Consider the following 19,401-nt stretch of genomic DNA (forward strand, 5'->3'; position numbering starts at 1 on the left):
TTGTGTGGTTCTTTTGAAATTTGAAGGACTAAAACAATCACCACAAAAATAATATTTATTTCTTCCTCTGCCACAGTCACAACCTCGACCATGACCACGATCTTGATCACGATTATTAAAATTCACAATATTCACTTCATGGAATATTGTTGTTCCAATTGGTCGAGATTGATGATTTTTCATCAATAACTCGTTATTTTGTTTGGTTACGAGAAGACATGAAATTAGTTTAGAATATTGTTTAAAACCTTTCTCTCGATATTGCTACTGTAGGAGCATTTTCGAAATGTAGAAAAATGTCTTCTCTAACATATTGATTTAAAATTTTGGAGCCTCAAGTGCATCCATTTATACGACGAGCTTTAGGAAGAAAAATTGTTTTTTCTGATGGTCACATTTTTATGACATCCATGTGTATTTTGACATCAAACACTAGTGACAAATAATTATAATCATTAATATCAAATTACAAATTCTAATTTTATAATATTTTTCATAGTAATACTATTACAAAATATTATATTTATATTAGAAATTTAATATATATCAAATATGTAAAAGAACATTTAATTTTTATTTAATTATAACGAATAGAGAAAAACCGACATACCTTTAGAACCTATCGAAAAATGATAGGAACTCTAACGTATTGTGAATTTGACGAGAAAAACAAGGCACAACGAGAACACGAATATCGAAAATATAATGTTAAAATAATATATAAATAAATAAAATAAAATAACTAAATAGCTAAATTTTGAATAAATAAGAAAAATTATAGAAAATAGAAAATTTCTCCAAAAATCTCCGCTTTCTAAAAAATTCAAAGTACCTAAACCAATCTATGTGTATCTACAAAATCCAAAAAATGACCACTTATTTATAGGAAATTTTGGAAGTAGAGAGTGACACAGATGTTAAATGACACATGGCTAACACATGTAGTAATAAAAAAAAATGATCGACGCAAAGCATGATACTAATTGGCATCTAGTATTATTATTATAGTATTTATAATAATTAATATTTTTAAGTTCTTCCAAAATATATATGAACACCTTAAACCATGGTTAGAGAATTAAGAATACATGATGGAGTTTTACGGTTCTACCCCTAGAACTGTACCAGACGATCGTTGCTCCTTAGAACTCTACACAGCCACAGAATTCCCAAATGCTTCTTCAGCTACGTTTCACTTTCAACTTTCAACTACCCATTCTTCATTTCGATTCACTACCCAAGTCAATTTCCTCAAATCCACCACTTGGTTGATCAGTAGTTTCCGGTTACACTTGATTCTAGCTACCGCCGCACCTTCCTCCGTCTTCAATGGCGGCAATGGCGATGGCGGCATCTTCGTCGTTTTGCCAACCGCTGCCTGCTGCGACCTCCGGGCAGGCCAGAAAGTTGACGTTGCTGAATAGAAGGAGACCACAAGTTTCAGCGAATTGGGGGCACTTCGCGGATGTGGTTCGCAAGGATGTGGAGTTTATAAAGGTTGGATTGAACAGAGGGATTCGTTGGGCGAATGATGCTTTTCGAATTCCGCAGGTTTCCAAGTCCATCGATGATGTTTTATGGCTTCGCAACATTGAGGACCCTCAAGCTGTTAATCTTCCTACTCCTTCTCCGCCACAACCTTCATATCCAGGTTGAGATTTCTGTAACACAATTATAATGGTTTGAATTCAACCTAGAGAATTGAGTTTAATTACGGGAATATGAAATGGTGTTTACATTCTAACTTTTTTATATAGCTATGCAGTAGCAACAACATGTTTGTAAGTGATTTTAGTGATTTTTTTTCTTTATATGTAATTTATTATAATTATTTTCATATGATCATTTTAACATTTGGTTTTAGACTTATAATTTTTATTATAGAATCAAAATTGATTTGGAATAATCAAATACATGTTTGGGAGTGATTTTCAATATTTTTTTTAATGAGAAACATTCAAACTGAATTTCATTGATAGTATGAAATTACAAAAGGACAAGAATGCCATTTGAGATTACATAATTCTATTCCATTGTGAAATAAGAGATGTAAGGTTGTAATCACAAAAAATGGGATGAATTTACACCATGTGAGAGATGTGTACAATAGGTTATAGGTGATCAAAGAAGCGAGTGAAATCCATCTCTCTGTCTTCAAAAGGGCGATGATTCCGTTCATTCCAAATGTGCCAAAGGAAGTTAATGATGAAGGTCCATAAGATCGATTTCTTGTCTTTGAACGGATAACCAGTAAGGAGCATATTTAGTAAGATGAGAGTCATTTGGAAAGACCACATGATAGTTGAAGCATGATAGCAATTTCTCCCAAAATGATTGTGCATAGTTGCAGAAGACCATAAGATGCATAATTGACTCTTCACAATGATGGAACACACCAATTCGAGGCTGATGCAATCCAAGGGGCCTTTTTAATAAGAACACCTGTTGTATTAATGCTCCCATGACTAACATCCCAAATGAAGAACCACTTTGGAAGTGATCTGAATATGAGTAAAGTGATTTTAACCATTTCAAAATCACTTACCAAACAATGAATTTATCATACAAATTGTTTGGTTGGAGCTTCTAGTTAGTTTGTGCCTCCCCAGAGGTTTCTTCTTTTTTAGTTAAAAAAAAATAATGATAATAAAGGCAGTGGTGGAACTGAATTTTAACTCCATTTTGGTAATATCTCGATTGCTTGCTTACTACTATTGGAAATTTGGAAGGATGTTTAGATTTCCTTAGAAGATTATTTTTGGTCCAAAGTTTCTATTAATTCTTTTATGGATGATAAGGCCTTAGCGAACAAATTCTATGTTGATGGTAAGTGGACGCTTTTCAGGACCTTCATCTGAAGCTTGAGCATTAGTCTAATAAGGACCACTGTCATCCGGAGTTCACTAAAAGTTATGGAGGTTGGATATTAATTAAAAACTTATATTTGGAATACTGGAAACAATCCGTCTTTGAAGCCATTGGGAAAAATTAGGGGGCTTGGTCGACATTGTCTCCCAAACCCTTAATTTTGTAGATTGTTCAACTGCTCGAATTGAAGTTTAAAAAAACATTTGTGGTTTCATTCCAACAGAAATTGTTGTTAAAGATGGTATAATTATTATTAGTAATTTCTCTCTCCAATTGGCAATATAGCTTCTGATGTAATGTCATGGTGATTTATCATTCAAAGACTTCAAATTCGGTGGATTTAAGGACGATAAAAAAGGTACTGGAAGACGAAGACTATTTTTCGAAGGAAGATAAGTTAATTTGAAGGATTTGGATGACTTTGGTCCTAATTTGGTTGTTTCAGTCTCTTCTATCAATGATATTTTTTCACAAGAAGAATCACTAAAAGAAGACAAGTATTTTTTGTCTCCTAAACCTATAGTGGATACTAACAAGGTGAAGCCAAAATTTATAGAAGTCTTCTGTCTTCATTATACTCATAAGAAAGAAGCCCTTGTTATCCTCAATGCAATTTATAAATGTTTAGAGTTCCATCATTGCGCTCTTTTGCAGCTGAGCAATTGGCATTGGCAAGCCAATTTCCTAGGCCAACTATTGTAGAAACCAAATCTCCAATTAAAGAACAAACCAGTAGGCTGCTAATGGACAACTAAGAGGCTGAGGAAGAAGGATGAAAAAGAACAGGAAAAAGCAAATTGCATTGAGAGACAAATTGTGGAGACAAATGATATGAGCTTAAGACGGCTGAAGAAGATGTTCAAGGAAAAACTCCAACTTAGCAAAATGAAGATGGACAATAATAACATCAACACAAAAGTTGTTGGAGGTGGGGGGAAGGTGAGAACTGCTTTACAGCCAGTGCCAAAAAACAGAACGACAATGGATGAATTGGAGAAGAGATTTTAGATGTTTGAGAAAAGAGAAAATTGTGCATGGTTCAAACTGTGATTTGCCTCATGTTTCTTTTTTTTTTTGTCTTGAATTTGGGTTTCATTTACTGTGGGGTTTTATTTTCCATGATTTTTTTTATCAATCAGCACAACAAAGCCCTTCTTGTGAAATGGCTTTGGCATTTTCACCTTGAAAAGGACTCCCCCTGACGTATTTTGATTAAGGCCAGATATGGCTCACAGCATTACGACTTTGAAGCTTCTGTTGGAAGACATTCTTCATCTAGAAGTCCTTGGAAGTACACTCTTATTCTTCATAGTCATAGCTTATCTTTCCTTATCGCTAATTGGAAACATTTTTTGTATACCCTCTGAATGAGGCCTCTGTATTCTTTAGTCATCTTTGGATATTTCATTCTATCAATGAAATCGTTTTTTATAAAAAAAATAATAATAATAATAATAATCCAAGATGATTTTTGAGAGGGAAAAATGAGGTAAACAATTAGTTTGTCCGATTTTTGTTCATTGGTTTAATAATGAAAGGTATGCAGTTTGCGTGTAAAGAAAAAAAAAACATTAATTTCTTCTTCACATTCAATAGAGCCTCACAATGTTGTTCTAGCGCAGGATTAGTCTCCACATCCTGTCAAGCATTTTAAGCAATCAGTTATCTCTCTCCTTGGGTTAGATGTTCAATTTATTTAAGGGTCTCCATCTCCCATTCTCCTAAAGTGGCTTTGTCCTTTTTTGGTTATGTTGAGGAATCAATTGCAAGTGTACGCAATGAGGATTTTGAAATAATATTGGTTTTTCCCCAACATGGACAGATTGAATCCTCTATTCTAAAACTTCACCTTCTTCTAGGGTTTTCGAGCTGCTGTTGCAGCTGGAGCAAAAGAAGTGGCAGTCTTTGCACCAGCCTCTGAATCATTTTCAAAATCCAACATCAATTGTAGCATTGAAGAAAGTTTTGATCGTTACCGTGCTGTAACTTCTGCTGCAAAAGAGCTTGCAATCCCTGTTTGAGGGTATGCTTCCATAAATATCTAACTTTGACATTGATCTGCATCAATGTCCACATAAAAGAAAGTATGTTTCAAGATGAAAGAAAACGAGCTTGAGCTTAAAGGTGAATCGATGTCGCTCTCCATTGAACTTGATCCTCGTTTCGGTGGTACACGAACGAAAATCACAGAAATCAACCGCAATAAATCGTTTTTCATCTCCATCACACATCCCTGTGTCAAATGGCTTACAGACCGTTTCAAGGAACTCAACTATGCACCCTTGAATCAGAGGTTTTTCGAGGAAACATGCATGGAAGAATTTACCATCTCAGTAGAAAAGACACAGAATCGATAAGGGATCATTGCAGAAGTTGCCAAACTAGAGAACAATGGAGGCTTAATAAGCTATTAGTACTCATTGGAGAAGATAGAAAAGGATGGAAAGGCTTATTATCTCTCCTCATTGCTTCTTCACCTACCTCACGGCCTCCTCCATCACTAAAGGTGCTTACACTCCAACTCTCCTTTTCACTTTTGCTGACGGCTACAATCTATGGATTTCAAGGATGTATGGTCCGTCCGTTGAACAAAACAAAGAATACTTCATCACTGAGCTCGATGATCTTTACTGTCTTGTGGATGAAAATTGGATTATTGGGGGTGATTTCAACCTCATTCGCTGGCCTCACGAAATATCAGATTGATGCACACCCAACAGTAACATGACGACTTTCAATCCCTTTATGCTCATCGATTTGCCTATCATAAACGGCCTATACACTTGGATTGATTTTAGGTCTTCTCTAACACACTCAAGGATCGACCTGTTTCTCATTACCGATTCCATCATCAGTAAGTTCCAAGATGCTTCATTGAAAAGAGTAGACAGACCAACTTCCGACCATCACCCTCTCCTCTTGACACTTGGTAAACAAAAATAGGGCCCTTCCCCTTTCAGATTCGATGTAGCTTAATTGCAAAAGCTTCCTTCCTTTTGTTACTGAATGGTGGACACACCACCCTTGTATCGGTCACCCTGGGCACGGTTTCATCAACAAATTGAAGGGGCTGAAACAAGCAATTAAAGATTGGAATGTTGCCACTTCTGGAATTATAGAGGCTAGGCGTGAAGCTCTTCAAAGGGAGCTATGCCAAATCGATCTTGTCGCGGAAACTGGCCCTTTATCAGCATCCCTCGTGAACCAGAGACTCGAGATTAAAGACCAAATTCAGTCTATTGATGTTTCTGAGGAAATCAAATGGAGACAGAAATGCAAATCTATTTGGCTGAAGAACGGGGATGAAAATACTTCTTTCCGCCACAAGTTTGCTGCTGCAAAGAAGAGAAAAAGTTGTATCGCTGAAATCATTAGTGAACAGAATGTTTGTTTGCTGCAAGATGGGGAAATTGAAGCAGAATTCATCTCTTTCTACAAACGACTATTCACCAAATTGCCTGGGAGAAGTTTTTTGCCACATCCTTTGACTTGGGACCCTATTGACAGTGAGCAAAGCCCCTCCCTTGAAGATCCCTTTACTGAGACAGAAATTTGGTTGGCTATTAAGGCATTGGGTATTAACAAATCGCCGGGGCTTGATGGTTTCACCGCAGAACTCTTTAAAAAATTGTGGAACATCCTTAAGAACGATATACTTAGTGTGTTCCAAGATTTTTTTGAGAATGGAATCATCAATGCAAATGTAAACGAGACATATATTTGCCTTATACCAAAGATGATCGATGCCAAGAAAGTGGGGGATTACCGACCTATCAGCTCAACCACCTGCCTTTACAAAATCATTGCCAGTGTTCTATCAAACCGTCTCAAGAAAGTTCACCCTTCTACCATCATGGCCTACCAATCTGCATTCGTTGAAGGAAGATAGATCTTAGATGCCTCTCTGATTGCAAACGAGATTGTTGAACATTAGCATACTAGTAAAACCAAAGGAGTGGCGATCAAACTTGAAATTGAAAAGGCCTTCGACAAGGTTGATTGGGATTATCTCGAAAAAATTTTGAAGCACAAAGATTTTGGTAATAAGTGGCGACTCTGGATTCGAGGTTGCATCTCTTCCACCGATTTTGTCATCATCATTAATGGCAAACCTAGAGGGAAATTCAAAGCCACTTGAGGCCTTCATCAAGGCGATCCTCTCTCCTCATTCCTGTTCATCCTTATTATGGACAGTCTTAGAAGGATTCTCTCTTTGGCCAGTGATACCAGCCTCATTAGTGGCTATCATGTTCCTCGATCTACCCACAACATCACCCACCTTCTCTTTGTTGACGACACTCTTCTCTTCTCCTCTTACAATGAGAGTAAGATTGATAATCTTGTCAATCTTATCAGCCTATTTGAAGAAGCTTTGGGGCTGAATATTAACAGGCACAAGTCCGAACTTTTGGGGATCAATTGGACGATACATGGGTTATTTCTATTGCTGGAACATACGGCTACAAAGTAGGACAGTGGCCTGCTACTTACCTGGGTCTTCCCTTATATGGAAGCCTTCCTCCACTTCCTTTTGGCAGCCAATCTTGGAAAAGATTGATAAAAAATTAAACTCTTGGCAGCATAACTTTCTCTCCAAAGGTGGCCGTCAGACACTTCTCAATGCCACTCTTGCAAACCAACCCATTTATTACCTCTCCCTCTTGCGTGCTCCCACAAAAATTACGGAGGGCATTGAACGATCCTTCAGAATTTTCTTATGGTCTGGCCACAGTAACAGAAAATTATCTCACCTTCTTAGATGGGATTGTCTCAAGAAATCATTGGATGAAGGGAGGCTGGGAATTATTGACATCAATCAGCACAACAAAGCGCTCCTTGCCAAATGGCTATGGCGTTTTCACTGAAAAGGATTCCCTCTGGCGTATTTTGATCAAGGCCAGATACGACTCACATCATTTTGACTTAGAGGCCTCTGTTGGAAGGCCATCATCTTCTCGTAGTCCTTGGAAGTACATTCTCCAACAAAAGGACCTCATATATGGCAACATTCATTACAACATTGGTAATGGCACATCAACTTCATTCTGGCACGATATTTGGCTTGGTGATATCCCCCTCAAACAGGTCTTTCCAAAGCTTTATCATTTGGCAGGTAACAAAGAGGCATCTGTGAAGGAGCTTTGGAATTACGAACAATGCACTTGGAGGATGAATTTTGGAAGATTCCTTAAGGGTGACGAAATTCTCGAATGGGCTGAATTCACACACACTGTCCCTAATCTCCTCCACACTGACCATGATGACGTATGGTCTTGGAAACTTGAGCCTAAAGGCTTCACTACAAAATCTCTGTACACTACCTCATTTCCAGCCCGCTTGCCTCTTCAAAAATTTTATACAAGGCGATTTGGAACTGCCTTTGCCCAAGGAAAGTAAAATTCCTTCTATGGGAACTTGGGAAGTGACCCATGCTTGCCTCAATACTATGGATAGGCTCCAAAAACGGTGCCCTTGGATTAGCCTCTCTCCCTCTTGGTGCTGCCTCTGCCAACAGTCTAATAAATCTGTTCAGCATGTGTTTATTGATTGCCCTTTCATTAGCAAGATCTGGATCGAGGTTATGGAGGCTTTTGGCTGGTCTTCAACTCTCCCTAATGATACTCAAAGCTGGCTTCGTTCGATGGTCTGTCATCACCCTTTCAAAGCTTCTAAAGGTCGTCTATGGCTGATTATTTCGAATCTTCCAAGGAAAATCTCGATCGACAAAGGACATCCTTGATATTGGCATCCAATCTGCTTCTTTTTGGTGTAAAGATTTACTGACTACACATAGTCATAGCTTATCTTTTCTTGTTGCTAATTGGAAACATTTTTTGTATACCCTCTAAATGAGGCCCTTTGATCCATTGTCTCTTTTGGATTTTCATTCAATCAATGAAATCGTTTCTTATCCAAAACAAAGTGTAAGCAATGAGGAAGATGAACTTCTTATGGAGGAAACAGACATCAAGAGTTATTATTAGACGATCTATTTTCAAGACTTATAATAATCTATTTTCAAGAGAAGACAATGGACCAATTAGATCAAAGGCTATTGTAGTAGCAACACCATCTTCTTCTCCTTTAATTCCCAATTTCTATTCCTTGGTTTAGGTTTTCTGGTTTTTAAATGCGGGCAATTCCTTTTAGGTCTCCAAGAGTTACAACTGTCTTGTTTGACTAGAATTGATAACATTCTTATGGTTTTTCTAGGGCAGTTTATTTGACTGTTAGAGAATCTTAAAGTCCTAATTGATTTGGCTCTTGTTTCTAGTTCTTTATTTTTTGGTATGTGGTGGTTTCCCAGCTCATTTTCAGTTCTCATTCTTCTCCTTGTGAATTTTTACTGTTTTTTGACATGTTGCAGTGAAATCTTTCTAGTTAGTTTTTTGTTTTGATATTTCGCTGTGGCCCGCACCCTTTGGTTTGGTCTGTCTCATGGCTTCTTTAGGGTGCTCTCTCTCCATGTTTTTGGTGTTTTTTAGATTCAGGCTTTTCGTTTATTTGGCTTGTACTCATAATCTCATCATCAGTTGTAAATGTTTCTTATATATTTCTTATCTAGAAGATTTTGTATATTTAAGCATTAGTCTCTTTTCATTATATCAACGAAAATTGTCGTCTCCTTTTAAAAAAAAAAAAGGGTTTGTGCCGGTTACACATGGTTGTCTCTCTTACCATCTATATCCCATTTTATTGTAATAATGTTCATTGTTACTTATACATATTCACACATATCCTTTGGCGTGCAGAACTCTCTGGTGTTGATTTGGTCATGGCTGATCTTAAGGCCTTAGAAGCATATGCCGTTTATTATTATTCTCTATCTAAAATTTGGACAAAGCCACTTCCTGAGGTCTATGATCCACAAAGTGTTGCTGAATATTTCGGGTGCAGGCCTCATATTGTGGGTCTTCGATTGCTAGAGGTATTAGTCCAATCTTATATGTATCATGTTTATGTATATTTGTTTATCTGTGCGGATGGATAAAGGCAACAGCATTGCACACACCAAGGGTTTTAATTCCATCCTGAACTAGCCATTACCCTTGCAATTGGATGAACTAGATGCTTATTGCATTTACCATGTTTGCTATTGGAAGGTATTTTCTTCATTTGCTTCCGCAGCAATAAGGATTCGAATGTCTAGAGTGCAAAAGTTTCCGGGGACAACTTCAGATGGAGACAATGATGAATCTAAATCCAAATTCGGGTTGGTGCTTAAGGAAACCCTCTTAAACTTGGGCCCCACTTTTATCAAAGGTTTTTGTAACTCCAAATTGTTGAACTTGTCCTTACAAACCTCGTTAATATTTTATCCATGGCATGCTAACTTTGTCACTCTAATGCAGTTGGTCAGTCCCTTTCTACAAGACCAGATATCATTGGTAGTGAAATTTCAAAGGTTAGACGAAAGAATCTTGCTTGCATCTCTTTAAAATACTTTTGGTGGCAAGATAAATGTGTGTCCTAACTTTTCTGTCTTTTTCTTCTTACCTGCCCATTGCTGTTTTCCTGGATATCACCGAACCTAGATTTGTTTTCTCATCACTGTAATGATAGAACTTTAAATATTGAACTCTCTACATTTTTAATGTTTGTTGTCCATTCAAAGTAAACTGTAATGACTAGTTTGTTATTTGCTTCTTTATCTTGTATTTCAAAATTTTAATTGCAGGCTTTGTCTGAGCTACATGATCAAATTCCTCCTTTTCCCAGGACCATTGCTATGAAAATCATTCAGGAGGAATTAGGTTCTCCCATAGAATCATTTTTCAGCTACATCTCTGAAGAACCTGTGGCTGCAGCATCTTTTGGTCAGGTGTCTGTCTTTGAAAAAAATATCTGCTTGTAAATATTTATTCAGATTTCAATATGGGGATATCTTGAAGATTGAGTTTTTAAACATATAGGTCTATCGTGGAAGAACCCTTGATGGGATTAGTGTGGCTGTGAAGGTTCAACGCCCTAATATGCTTCATGTGGTAGTGCGTGATGTCTATATTCTTCGACTTGGGGTGTGTATTGTCTTTCAATGATGTCTAATTTTCTTTATGTACATTTATATTACACGTTGCTTTAATATAAATGGTTTTTTCAGCTTGGATTGTTGCAAAAGCTAGCAAAGAGAAAAAGTGACCTTCGCCTGTATGCTGATGAACTGGGGAAAGGTTTGCTTGGGGAATTGGATTATAATTTAGAGGCCACGAATGCAACAGAGTTTCTGGTTGGCACTTCATACTACCTTCAATGTTACACTTCTTTTAGAATTATGTCTAAGAAGAGCTTTAGAAAATATTCAGAATTCTTGCTGTTTGGTTTAATGCTTCATTACATTTAATTTTATTAATGCACCTTTGTACAACATACCCTTGGACCTTGGTGGTTGCCTAATTAATCATTTTTTCTCCTGTCATTTTCAGTGGCGTGTTTTTGTTTCATTTTGTTTAGGAAGAAAATAAATCCGTCGTGTTAGACACACCTAGCTCTTCTTGGACATGATGATATAAATTCTTATTTGATCTTGGTGTTTAAGTATGTAAAATATTGTTGACAAAAAAACCACATTCCTTGAAAATCCAACTCACTACATTCTACTTTTTGTTTTTTTTTTTTTTGGTGTCTGACATTTGATGCTGACTTTGACTTTTCCTTCCCTTCTGTTCATCTCTCATATATGCTAATAAGATTATATCAAATGGTTTTACTGCTTGTGCAGGAAACTCATTCCCGTTTTCCATTTATGCATGTGCCCAAAGTTTTCAGACATTTAAGTCGAAAGAGAGTCTTGACTATGGAGTGGATTTCTGGTGACAGTCCAACTGATTTACTCACTATATCTACTGGGAAACCTAGCTCACCATATTCAGAAAGGCAAAAAGTTGATGCCAAAAGGCGTCTTCTTGATTTGGTGTGCTGAATTTGCATTGCACAGACAATTTTGTGTTCCCAAGACCCCCATTGCTTGTATAAAATTAATTAATAGGTTGTTATTCTTCTAGGTTAACAAAGGAGTTGAGGCAACATTAGTTCAGCTTCTTGATACTGGATTACTACATGCTGATCCACATCCTGGAAACTTGCGTTACATACCTTCTGGACAAATAGGGTAATTTTCACTGCCTGGTGTAAGTATGGACTATTTTCTGTTGAAAGGTCTATCAACATTTCATCCTGCCAGGTTTCTGGACTTTGGTTTACTTTGTCGGATGGAGGAGAAGCATCAAGTAGCAATGCTTGCATCCATTGTTCACATTGTAAACGGAGAATGGGCTTCCCTTGTTGAAGCTCTTTCTGAAATGGATGTCGTGAGGCCTGGGACTAATATGCGGCGTGTTACTTTGGTATCACATCTGCTTTCTCCATTCATTAAGAATTCTGCAGTTTGTTTAAGAGAGCCAATGCTTTTCCCAGATAGGAATCTCTGCAAGGCCCTGCATTTGCATTGACATGTGACCAATAATCATGTTTCAGGATTTGGAATATGCCTTAGGAGAAGTAGAATTTAAAGCTGGAATTCCTGATGTAAAGTTCAGTAAGGTGAGATTGAGTGAGATCTTGCCATTTATTCTTTCGAACGTATCATAAGACCTTGATAGCGGTATTGCGTATTACAGTTATGGTGTTTAATTCTTGCTATGTTTAAGAGTTGAGGAAATGAATAGAATTAACCTTATGAAAGAAGATGGTCTGTGTTGGTTTATATCCTTGGTAAAGGGATTGCAAAATCCTCTTATTATTGCATCATTATTGGCCTGATCAGTTAATGGAATATTGAAGTAAAAGCTATTCCTTATCATTTTTATAGGTAATCAGACATATATTGGTACTGATCACTCAGTGCTTGGTTTAATTCATGCACTTGATTTCATTCTTGGGTCTTATTATATGGTCAATGTTTGTGAGCGATTTTAAAAGGGTCAAAATCAATTTTTTTTCCCATTTTTAAAATTACTCCCAAATATGCTTTTAATTCTTCCAATTTAATTTGATAGCATGAAATAACGTTTAAAAGTATAAAGCTAAAGATTAAATTGATTTTGAATGATTAAAAGCATATTTAGGAATGATTTTGAACATGGCATGTGATTCCATTTCAAATTCACTCTCAGTCAGTTTTAAATAACCTCATGACAAGGACTAAGCCACTTGAAGGAAGTGTCCTAGTCTCCTCTATCCCTAATCTATTATTTGTATAAATTGGCCGAGAAATTATGGAAGGAAATGTAAACACATTCCTAATTCCATTGCCAGTGAATTAGTGTAAATTCTGAATAAACATGCATTGTATTACTCTTATTCTTCTTATAACTGCATTGTATTACTCTTATTCTTCTTATAACTGCATTGTTTAAATATACTGTGATTGTTACTTCTCCTAGATACATGGTCATCGTTGTTAAATATGCATTATACTTCCTGCATTCGAGCTATAGCTAACAGTGTTTCTACTTCATATTATTGCTGGCTGAATGCTGGCGAATACTTCCATTTAGGTTCTTGGCAAAATCTGGTCTGTAGCCCTTAAGTACCAGTTCCGCATGCCTCCATACTATACACTAATGCTACGGTCTCTTGCCTCCTTGGAAGGTGAGCTATTACATGCCATTTTTAGAACTTATTTTGCTTTTAACTCAGCATATTTGTTAGAAATTTTTACATTGAGTATACTAGATCATTGTACCCTTGGTTTTGTTTATATATGAATCCTCAAGACTATAACAAGAAGGGTTGTTATTTAATGAGACTCCGATATAATAAAATAAAGCATCTTTATGTTAAAAAGTAGGTTAAATTACAAGTTTAGTTTAGGTACTTTTAGGTTTGTGTATGTTTAAAATAAAGCATCTGCATGCTAAAAAACAGGTTAAAATCTTTTACAATTGGTTTATAACATTTTCATCCCTGTTTCTATCTATCCCTTGCTAATATAATGACCATCGAATGTTCAAATTTATTATTATTATTATTTTTTCTGTCGTATCCTCAGGTTTGGCATTAGCCGCAGATAAAGATTTCAAGACCTTTGAAGCTGCATTCCCTTATGTTGTTCAGAAACTTCTTACTGAAAATTCAGTTGCAACCCGAAAAATATTACATTCGGTATTCAATTCTCTAGAAACTTTGATAAATAATTTCCAGGGTTTTACTTGGTCGATATTTGTTGATGATAGTGATATTTTTGAAGTTATAGATAGCGATTGGAATGTCTAATATTCATTCTTGTTTCTACTTTCTAAATTCTCATAATATCATATTCAGGACATGTTTTATTTGATGATAATACTTTTTTTAATGATTGAAATGATGCAGCTATAAGTTTAATGCTTCTGGATGTTATGAACATTCCTATTTTTCTCACTGTTGCATCAATTACATCTTCTTCTCAATATTCACTGTGCATTTTGTTAATACAGCATACCCTGTTGAAGTTGTCGTCATTCTTTGTAGAAAATGTTAGACGATGGATCAGTATTTCAACTTTCACCGTTTGTTTTTCTTTGCAGGTGGTTCTAAACAAAAAGAAAGAATTTGAATGGCAAAGAGTTGTTCTTTTCCTAAGAGTAGGTGCAATGAGGTATGTAAGCTTATGTTTCATTTCACCATCTGCTGAATTCGTAATGCTCTTCTACACTCTCATAAGTCGTTCATTTATTGGGAGAAGTGTTATATCTTTCAAATGTACCCATAGTTATTATTTATACTCTTGTTTGGGTTGAAAAAGCGTCTCCAAGATTATTGGTGATAGGGGAATGAGATCCTTCAATTAAGAAAAGGGGTGATAAAAAAGCAGAGTCGTATAGAGATGTAGAAACTTGTAGGAGTTTCCTGCTTGGGGCTGATGGCTGAGTACTTTACATCCAAAGACAGTAAACTTGCTTTAAGAATAGCCAGACCTCCAAGATAGTCTATTTTGATGAATTTATCATTCAAACTTAATAGCATATGAATCCAACACCCTTTTATGTATTGAATTTCAGGAAAGGTTTGCAACGAGTGATAGCTCCACATAATGAGGCAGACATTGAACATTCAACCGTTAAAGCTAATAATTGGGCAGCCACTGAATATTCAACCGTTAAAGCTAACAGTGACCTCGATGTTGTGAATTTAATTACAAGGCTATTAGTATCCAAAGAAGGTGCAGTGCTTAGGAGACTCATAATGACAGTAGTAAGTGTAACAAACAATCTTCTATCTTAGTTAAATAATATTATGTTCTAGACCGAGCATCTGTGGTAAGTTGAAGTATTCTTAAAGTCTCATTATCAAAGTCAAAGTCACACAGTTGATGATTCTAAATGCCAATCCATTTTCAAACAACTTGTTTAATTCACAACCTTACTTGAACAGGATCAGTTGTATAGACTATATAACTGTCTTTGCGTTCTAAAAAATCTACCAGTTGAACTCTTATCTTTGCATCTTGATGAACAGAATGGAGCTTCACTGATCCAAGCAATGGTTTCTAAAGAATCAAAATTCTTCCGTCAACAACTTTGCACGATCGTGGCTGATACAATATACCAATGGGCACTTAAAACGCTAGGACAGAGCACCCGAGCTACCGCTACCGAGCTGGGTACAACGGCTAGAATGGGAATTCCATCGGACAGGAAAGGGAGAAGTAGTTCACAGTTAACAACAGGCCAAATTGATTACAGTTCGTTCTTGAATGACCGGCGGATCAAATTGCTTTTCTCTAAGGTGCTCAAATCCGCTAGCACAAAACCAACTTTAATGCTTAAGTTCTTGTGGACATCCTCCATAATCTTTGCAACAGCTTTGGCAATGGCTTGCCATCGGATAGTCGTGTCCTTGTCTGAAGCGTATTTGGGCCCCTTATCGCTTAGTCCCAAGCAATACGCAGTAACTGCAGGCTGAGTCCTTTGTTTGCAGTCTCCAGAAAGCTTATGAAGACTGAATGCTTAGTGGATAATTTGCTCAATCTCCTCTTAATTCATAGGTGTATTGTATTCCATCCAATCCAAGGCCATTATGGCTGAGCTGTACATCTTGTATTAATTGCATTTTTTTTTTCTTTCCTAATGGATATATTACTATAGGAATTTATTGTCTGTAATAACTCATGTACAATAGTCTAAATATCAAGATCTTGCTCGATCATCAAATGAGCAAAGTATACCTAAAATTCTAACTTTAACTAGTGTCTTATTTTCTTCTCATTAGATCGAAAATATAGATCATATTCTCAAATGTCAATAGTCAACGTAGTACATTAAAAACACTAGAAAGTAAACATCAATCTGAACATTTCTAAATTCTTGGCATCGTTTTCTTCCCCTTCATGTCCATTCTTTACATTCACCACAGTCTGAGGAACAAACAACCAACAAACCAAAGGAATGATCGAAAAGAACTCATCTTAATTAAAAAGTTTTTAATATTTTGTTAGTGCGATAAAATTAATATTTATTAAAATGTTTTTGACCACTTTTACTAACTCTCAAATGAATTCTTGAATTTTCAATTTATGTCCAGTAGACCTAAGCATTTCAATCCCTACTCCTTGGACTCTCGCTACTCTTTCTAAATACTGAAACACATGTTGTTAAGACAAAATTCATTCTCCAAATATTGCAGTCGTGGCCAGATATAATGGTACCCAGCAATTAATTACAGAGGAGTGGAATTAGCCATAGAGGTTAACACGTAAAATTCATTCTCCCAATATAGCAGTCATGGCCAGATCAAATGGTACAAATATCCAGTTCAAATCTTACTATAATCTCTCTTTTTCTCTCTATGTTATAAGGTCTCAGACCTTTTTATCTCGAAGCTTTACAGTATTTGTATGCCAACTCACGATATGGTGTCCAATGTTTTGTTCTCTACTTAGGCTTTCCGAAATCAGCCGTCTAAGACTGCCCCAGAAAAATACTGTTTGTGGACCATCTTTCTGTAATCTGGACAATAAGAAAACAAATAATCAGCAAAGACATCGTCATTAAAACCAATTCTGGAACAATAGGGAGGTACTTAAGTCAAACCTTCCTTGTTATTCCACAGAGCAGCAGCATAGCTATTGAGAGGACTCTCTGGATTGGGCTCTGCAAGTAAACACGAGAATTCATAAGGGTGAGAAAATCAAGATTAGAAAAATGCCAAATATGCGGGCAGAAATGAGCAAACCTCCTAATAGGCTTTGGATAGACAAAAGAATGGTTCTGCAATCATAAGCCGAAGACCACTTGTCCTATCGAAAAAGGAAGTTACATCAAATATCAGGAGGAGATTTGAAAAACCAACTAAACGATTTTCGCAGTGTGTTATATTCCTTAACAAACTTGAAAACATAAAAAAAAGACATCCCAGATTCAGATTGCGGGTACTTTCCCCTTCCTGTACATTCAACTGATACCTGGAGAATATCGAGACAAATGTTACCATATTGATCAACATTTGGATGGAAGCACATCGTCTCAAACTTAACAAGGGGTGGCTTGAAAGGGTACTCCATGGGAAAATGTAAGGAGAGTTTGTAAGACAAACCCTCGTATGTAGTCCCTTTCCCACCCTCAATCGTGCCTATCCATGTGAAAATGCTCTCACCATCTGGAAAAGCCGATACTCCTAGATCACCTCCACTCATCTATGGTAGAGAGCATCACCAAACAAATATGGTTAATGAACAATCCAGAAGGCAGGCAATTTGTAACCATCTCATGGCTGCAAAACCCCATTTAACTTTCTAGAAGACAACAAACCTAGTAAAGTTAACACATTATTATGGCATAACAAGACAGAGTAGAAACAGATATTCAGCATGATCCAATACGAAGAAATACAAAGTTGAAATCCCAGAAGCCATCATTTGCCTAATTATTGTGCATACATGATATTAAGAAGCATAGCATCTGCAAAACAGAATGTGAAAGTTCAAAGATTCGAGGTCGGGACAAACTACACGTTCTAAAAAAAGATCAAGGATTGTGGATGGGACCATGGTGCTACGATAAAAATTACATATTTTCCAAATGTTGCCATATTGATCACCAAACCAGTCCCCACTCTGCAGAGAGAAACCCAAAAATTGCCTATTCTCAATGTTTCAACCAACATGCCATGAATACCGACTCAAGATGACCCTATAATACCAAAAATTCAAGAAGAAATGAAAAACCAGAATGAAACATACCATCAGTGACATTAATTCCTTTTGCAGCCTGCAGCCAAATAAAGGAAAAAGTCAAAATCCCAAAACCATAGCGGCAATTAATAAGAATCCGTAAAGAGCTTGAATCTGCAGCCTACTACAGATTTGATAATCAAAACATGGAAAAGCAGCCAATAATTAACATAGCAGAATAGTTTAAGTTACATCAAATCGTACATTCCTCAATTTCTTGCTATCGTTTTCAATCCTTTCTTGTCCATCCTTTACATTATCCACAAATCTCGGGCACGAATCAATCAACAAACCACAAGAATGATAAACAAGAAGTTTCACCTCTGCGCAACAGCGTTGGAATCGATAGGATTAGAAGAAGCGGCAGGTTGCTTCAATGGAGAACTGATTAGATGATGCTGCAACATCGACGAGTTGTCGGAAGTCGGATTGGGTCTCACCTCCATATATATCCACAACGATCAATAACACCAACAAAAAGAAAATCCTCTCAAATTAGATCCAACCACGAACCAAACAGACGATCAAATGCAGAACACCGCCGTCTTAGACTCGAAAGATTTCGATTCGATGATGAAATCGAGTGAAAATCACTGATCTTTCACTTTCTTTCTCTCTTTTTTTTTCTCAAGAAAATTCTCCGGTTAGTGGAGAGAGTGGGAAGGAGACGGTGACTTATACGCAGCGATGTGTATTTTGGCGAAACGAAGCGAATAACAATAAAATGGGTAAAAAGAAAAAAAAAAAATGAAAAAGTATTTTTGGTAGGTTTTGAGTTCAACTTTTATTTCAACCATAGATTAAATCTAACACGTTTTGAGTTTTATTTTTATTTACGTTTTATGTTTTAAGAGGTTACAATTTTTTGTTTCAATTCGATCTTTAAATATTAAAATTTAATTTTTTTGTTAGAGATATAGTCTGTTGATTAATTTAAGATAATTATGAATTAAAATTTTAAAATTTTAAAATTTATTTTAATAGTAATGAAAAAAATAGTAAAAATTAATTAATTAGAATTCTTTTAAATTAATTAATAAATATTAAAACTGATTAATAAAAAAAATTAAAAGTGAGTATTTAGTGAACACTTGATATTAGAAGTCCAATTTTTGAAACCTAAGAACTGAGTTGAAACAAAATTCAATTTTAAAAAGTAAAATTATAATATTTTAAAATTTATGTATTAAGTTGAAATCAAACTTAAAATTTGTAAAATAAAAATTAAATTCAAAATAACCTATTTAAAAAGTATTTTCGTTAAAAAAAATAGATAATGAGATATGGAATGACATTTTTCCGACAAACATCATTAAAATTTATTTTTTTTATTTTTAGCAACCATATAAAATTCCATTTGTCAAAAAAAACAATATAAAATT

The 19,401-nt window shown here is 35.9% G+C and overlaps 2 protein-coding genes across 2 annotated transcripts; one reads left to right on the forward strand and one right to left on the reverse strand.

The window, feature by feature from the left end:
• The first annotated feature begins 1,115 nt into the window (after positions 1-1,115).
• On the forward strand, positions 1,116-16,033 carry ATATH8 (Protein kinase superfamily protein). The gene is made up of 16 exons (XM_039037521.2): positions 1,116-1,651; positions 9,621-9,796; positions 9,972-10,131; positions 10,221-10,273; positions 10,547-10,690; positions 10,782-10,886; positions 10,970-11,095; positions 11,588-11,779; positions 11,871-11,977; positions 12,050-12,212; positions 12,343-12,408; positions 13,365-13,458; positions 13,859-13,971; positions 14,376-14,446; positions 14,850-15,042; positions 15,307-16,033. Exons 1-16 carry the CDS (start codon positions 1,330-1,332, stop codon positions 15,751-15,753), a joined length of 2,532 nt encoding a protein of 843 aa, XP_038893449.1. The 5' UTR covers positions 1,116-1,329; the 3' UTR covers positions 15,754-16,033.
• A 496-nt stretch (positions 16,034-16,529) lies between these two features.
• Positions 16,530-18,781, reverse strand: LOC120082244 (uncharacterized). The gene is made up of 6 exons (XM_039037522.2): positions 18,341-18,781; positions 18,029-18,056; positions 17,252-17,482; positions 17,023-17,086; positions 16,881-16,940; positions 16,530-16,796 (listed from the first exon to the last, which is right to left on the reverse strand). The coding sequence occupies exons 1-6, from the start codon at positions 18,463-18,465 to the stop codon at positions 16,741-16,743; spliced, it is 564 nt and encodes a 187-aa protein (XP_038893450.1). The 5' UTR covers positions 18,466-18,781; the 3' UTR covers positions 16,530-16,740.
• Positions 18,782-19,401: the final 620 nt, after the last annotated feature.

This window comes from Benincasa hispida, chromosome 7 (genome assembly GCF_027475165.1).
Source record: "Benincasa hispida cultivar pf3 chromosome 7, pf3_genome.v1.1, whole genome shotgun sequence".
NCBI lineage: Eukaryota > Viridiplantae > Streptophyta > Magnoliopsida > Cucurbitales > Cucurbitaceae > Benincasa > Benincasa hispida.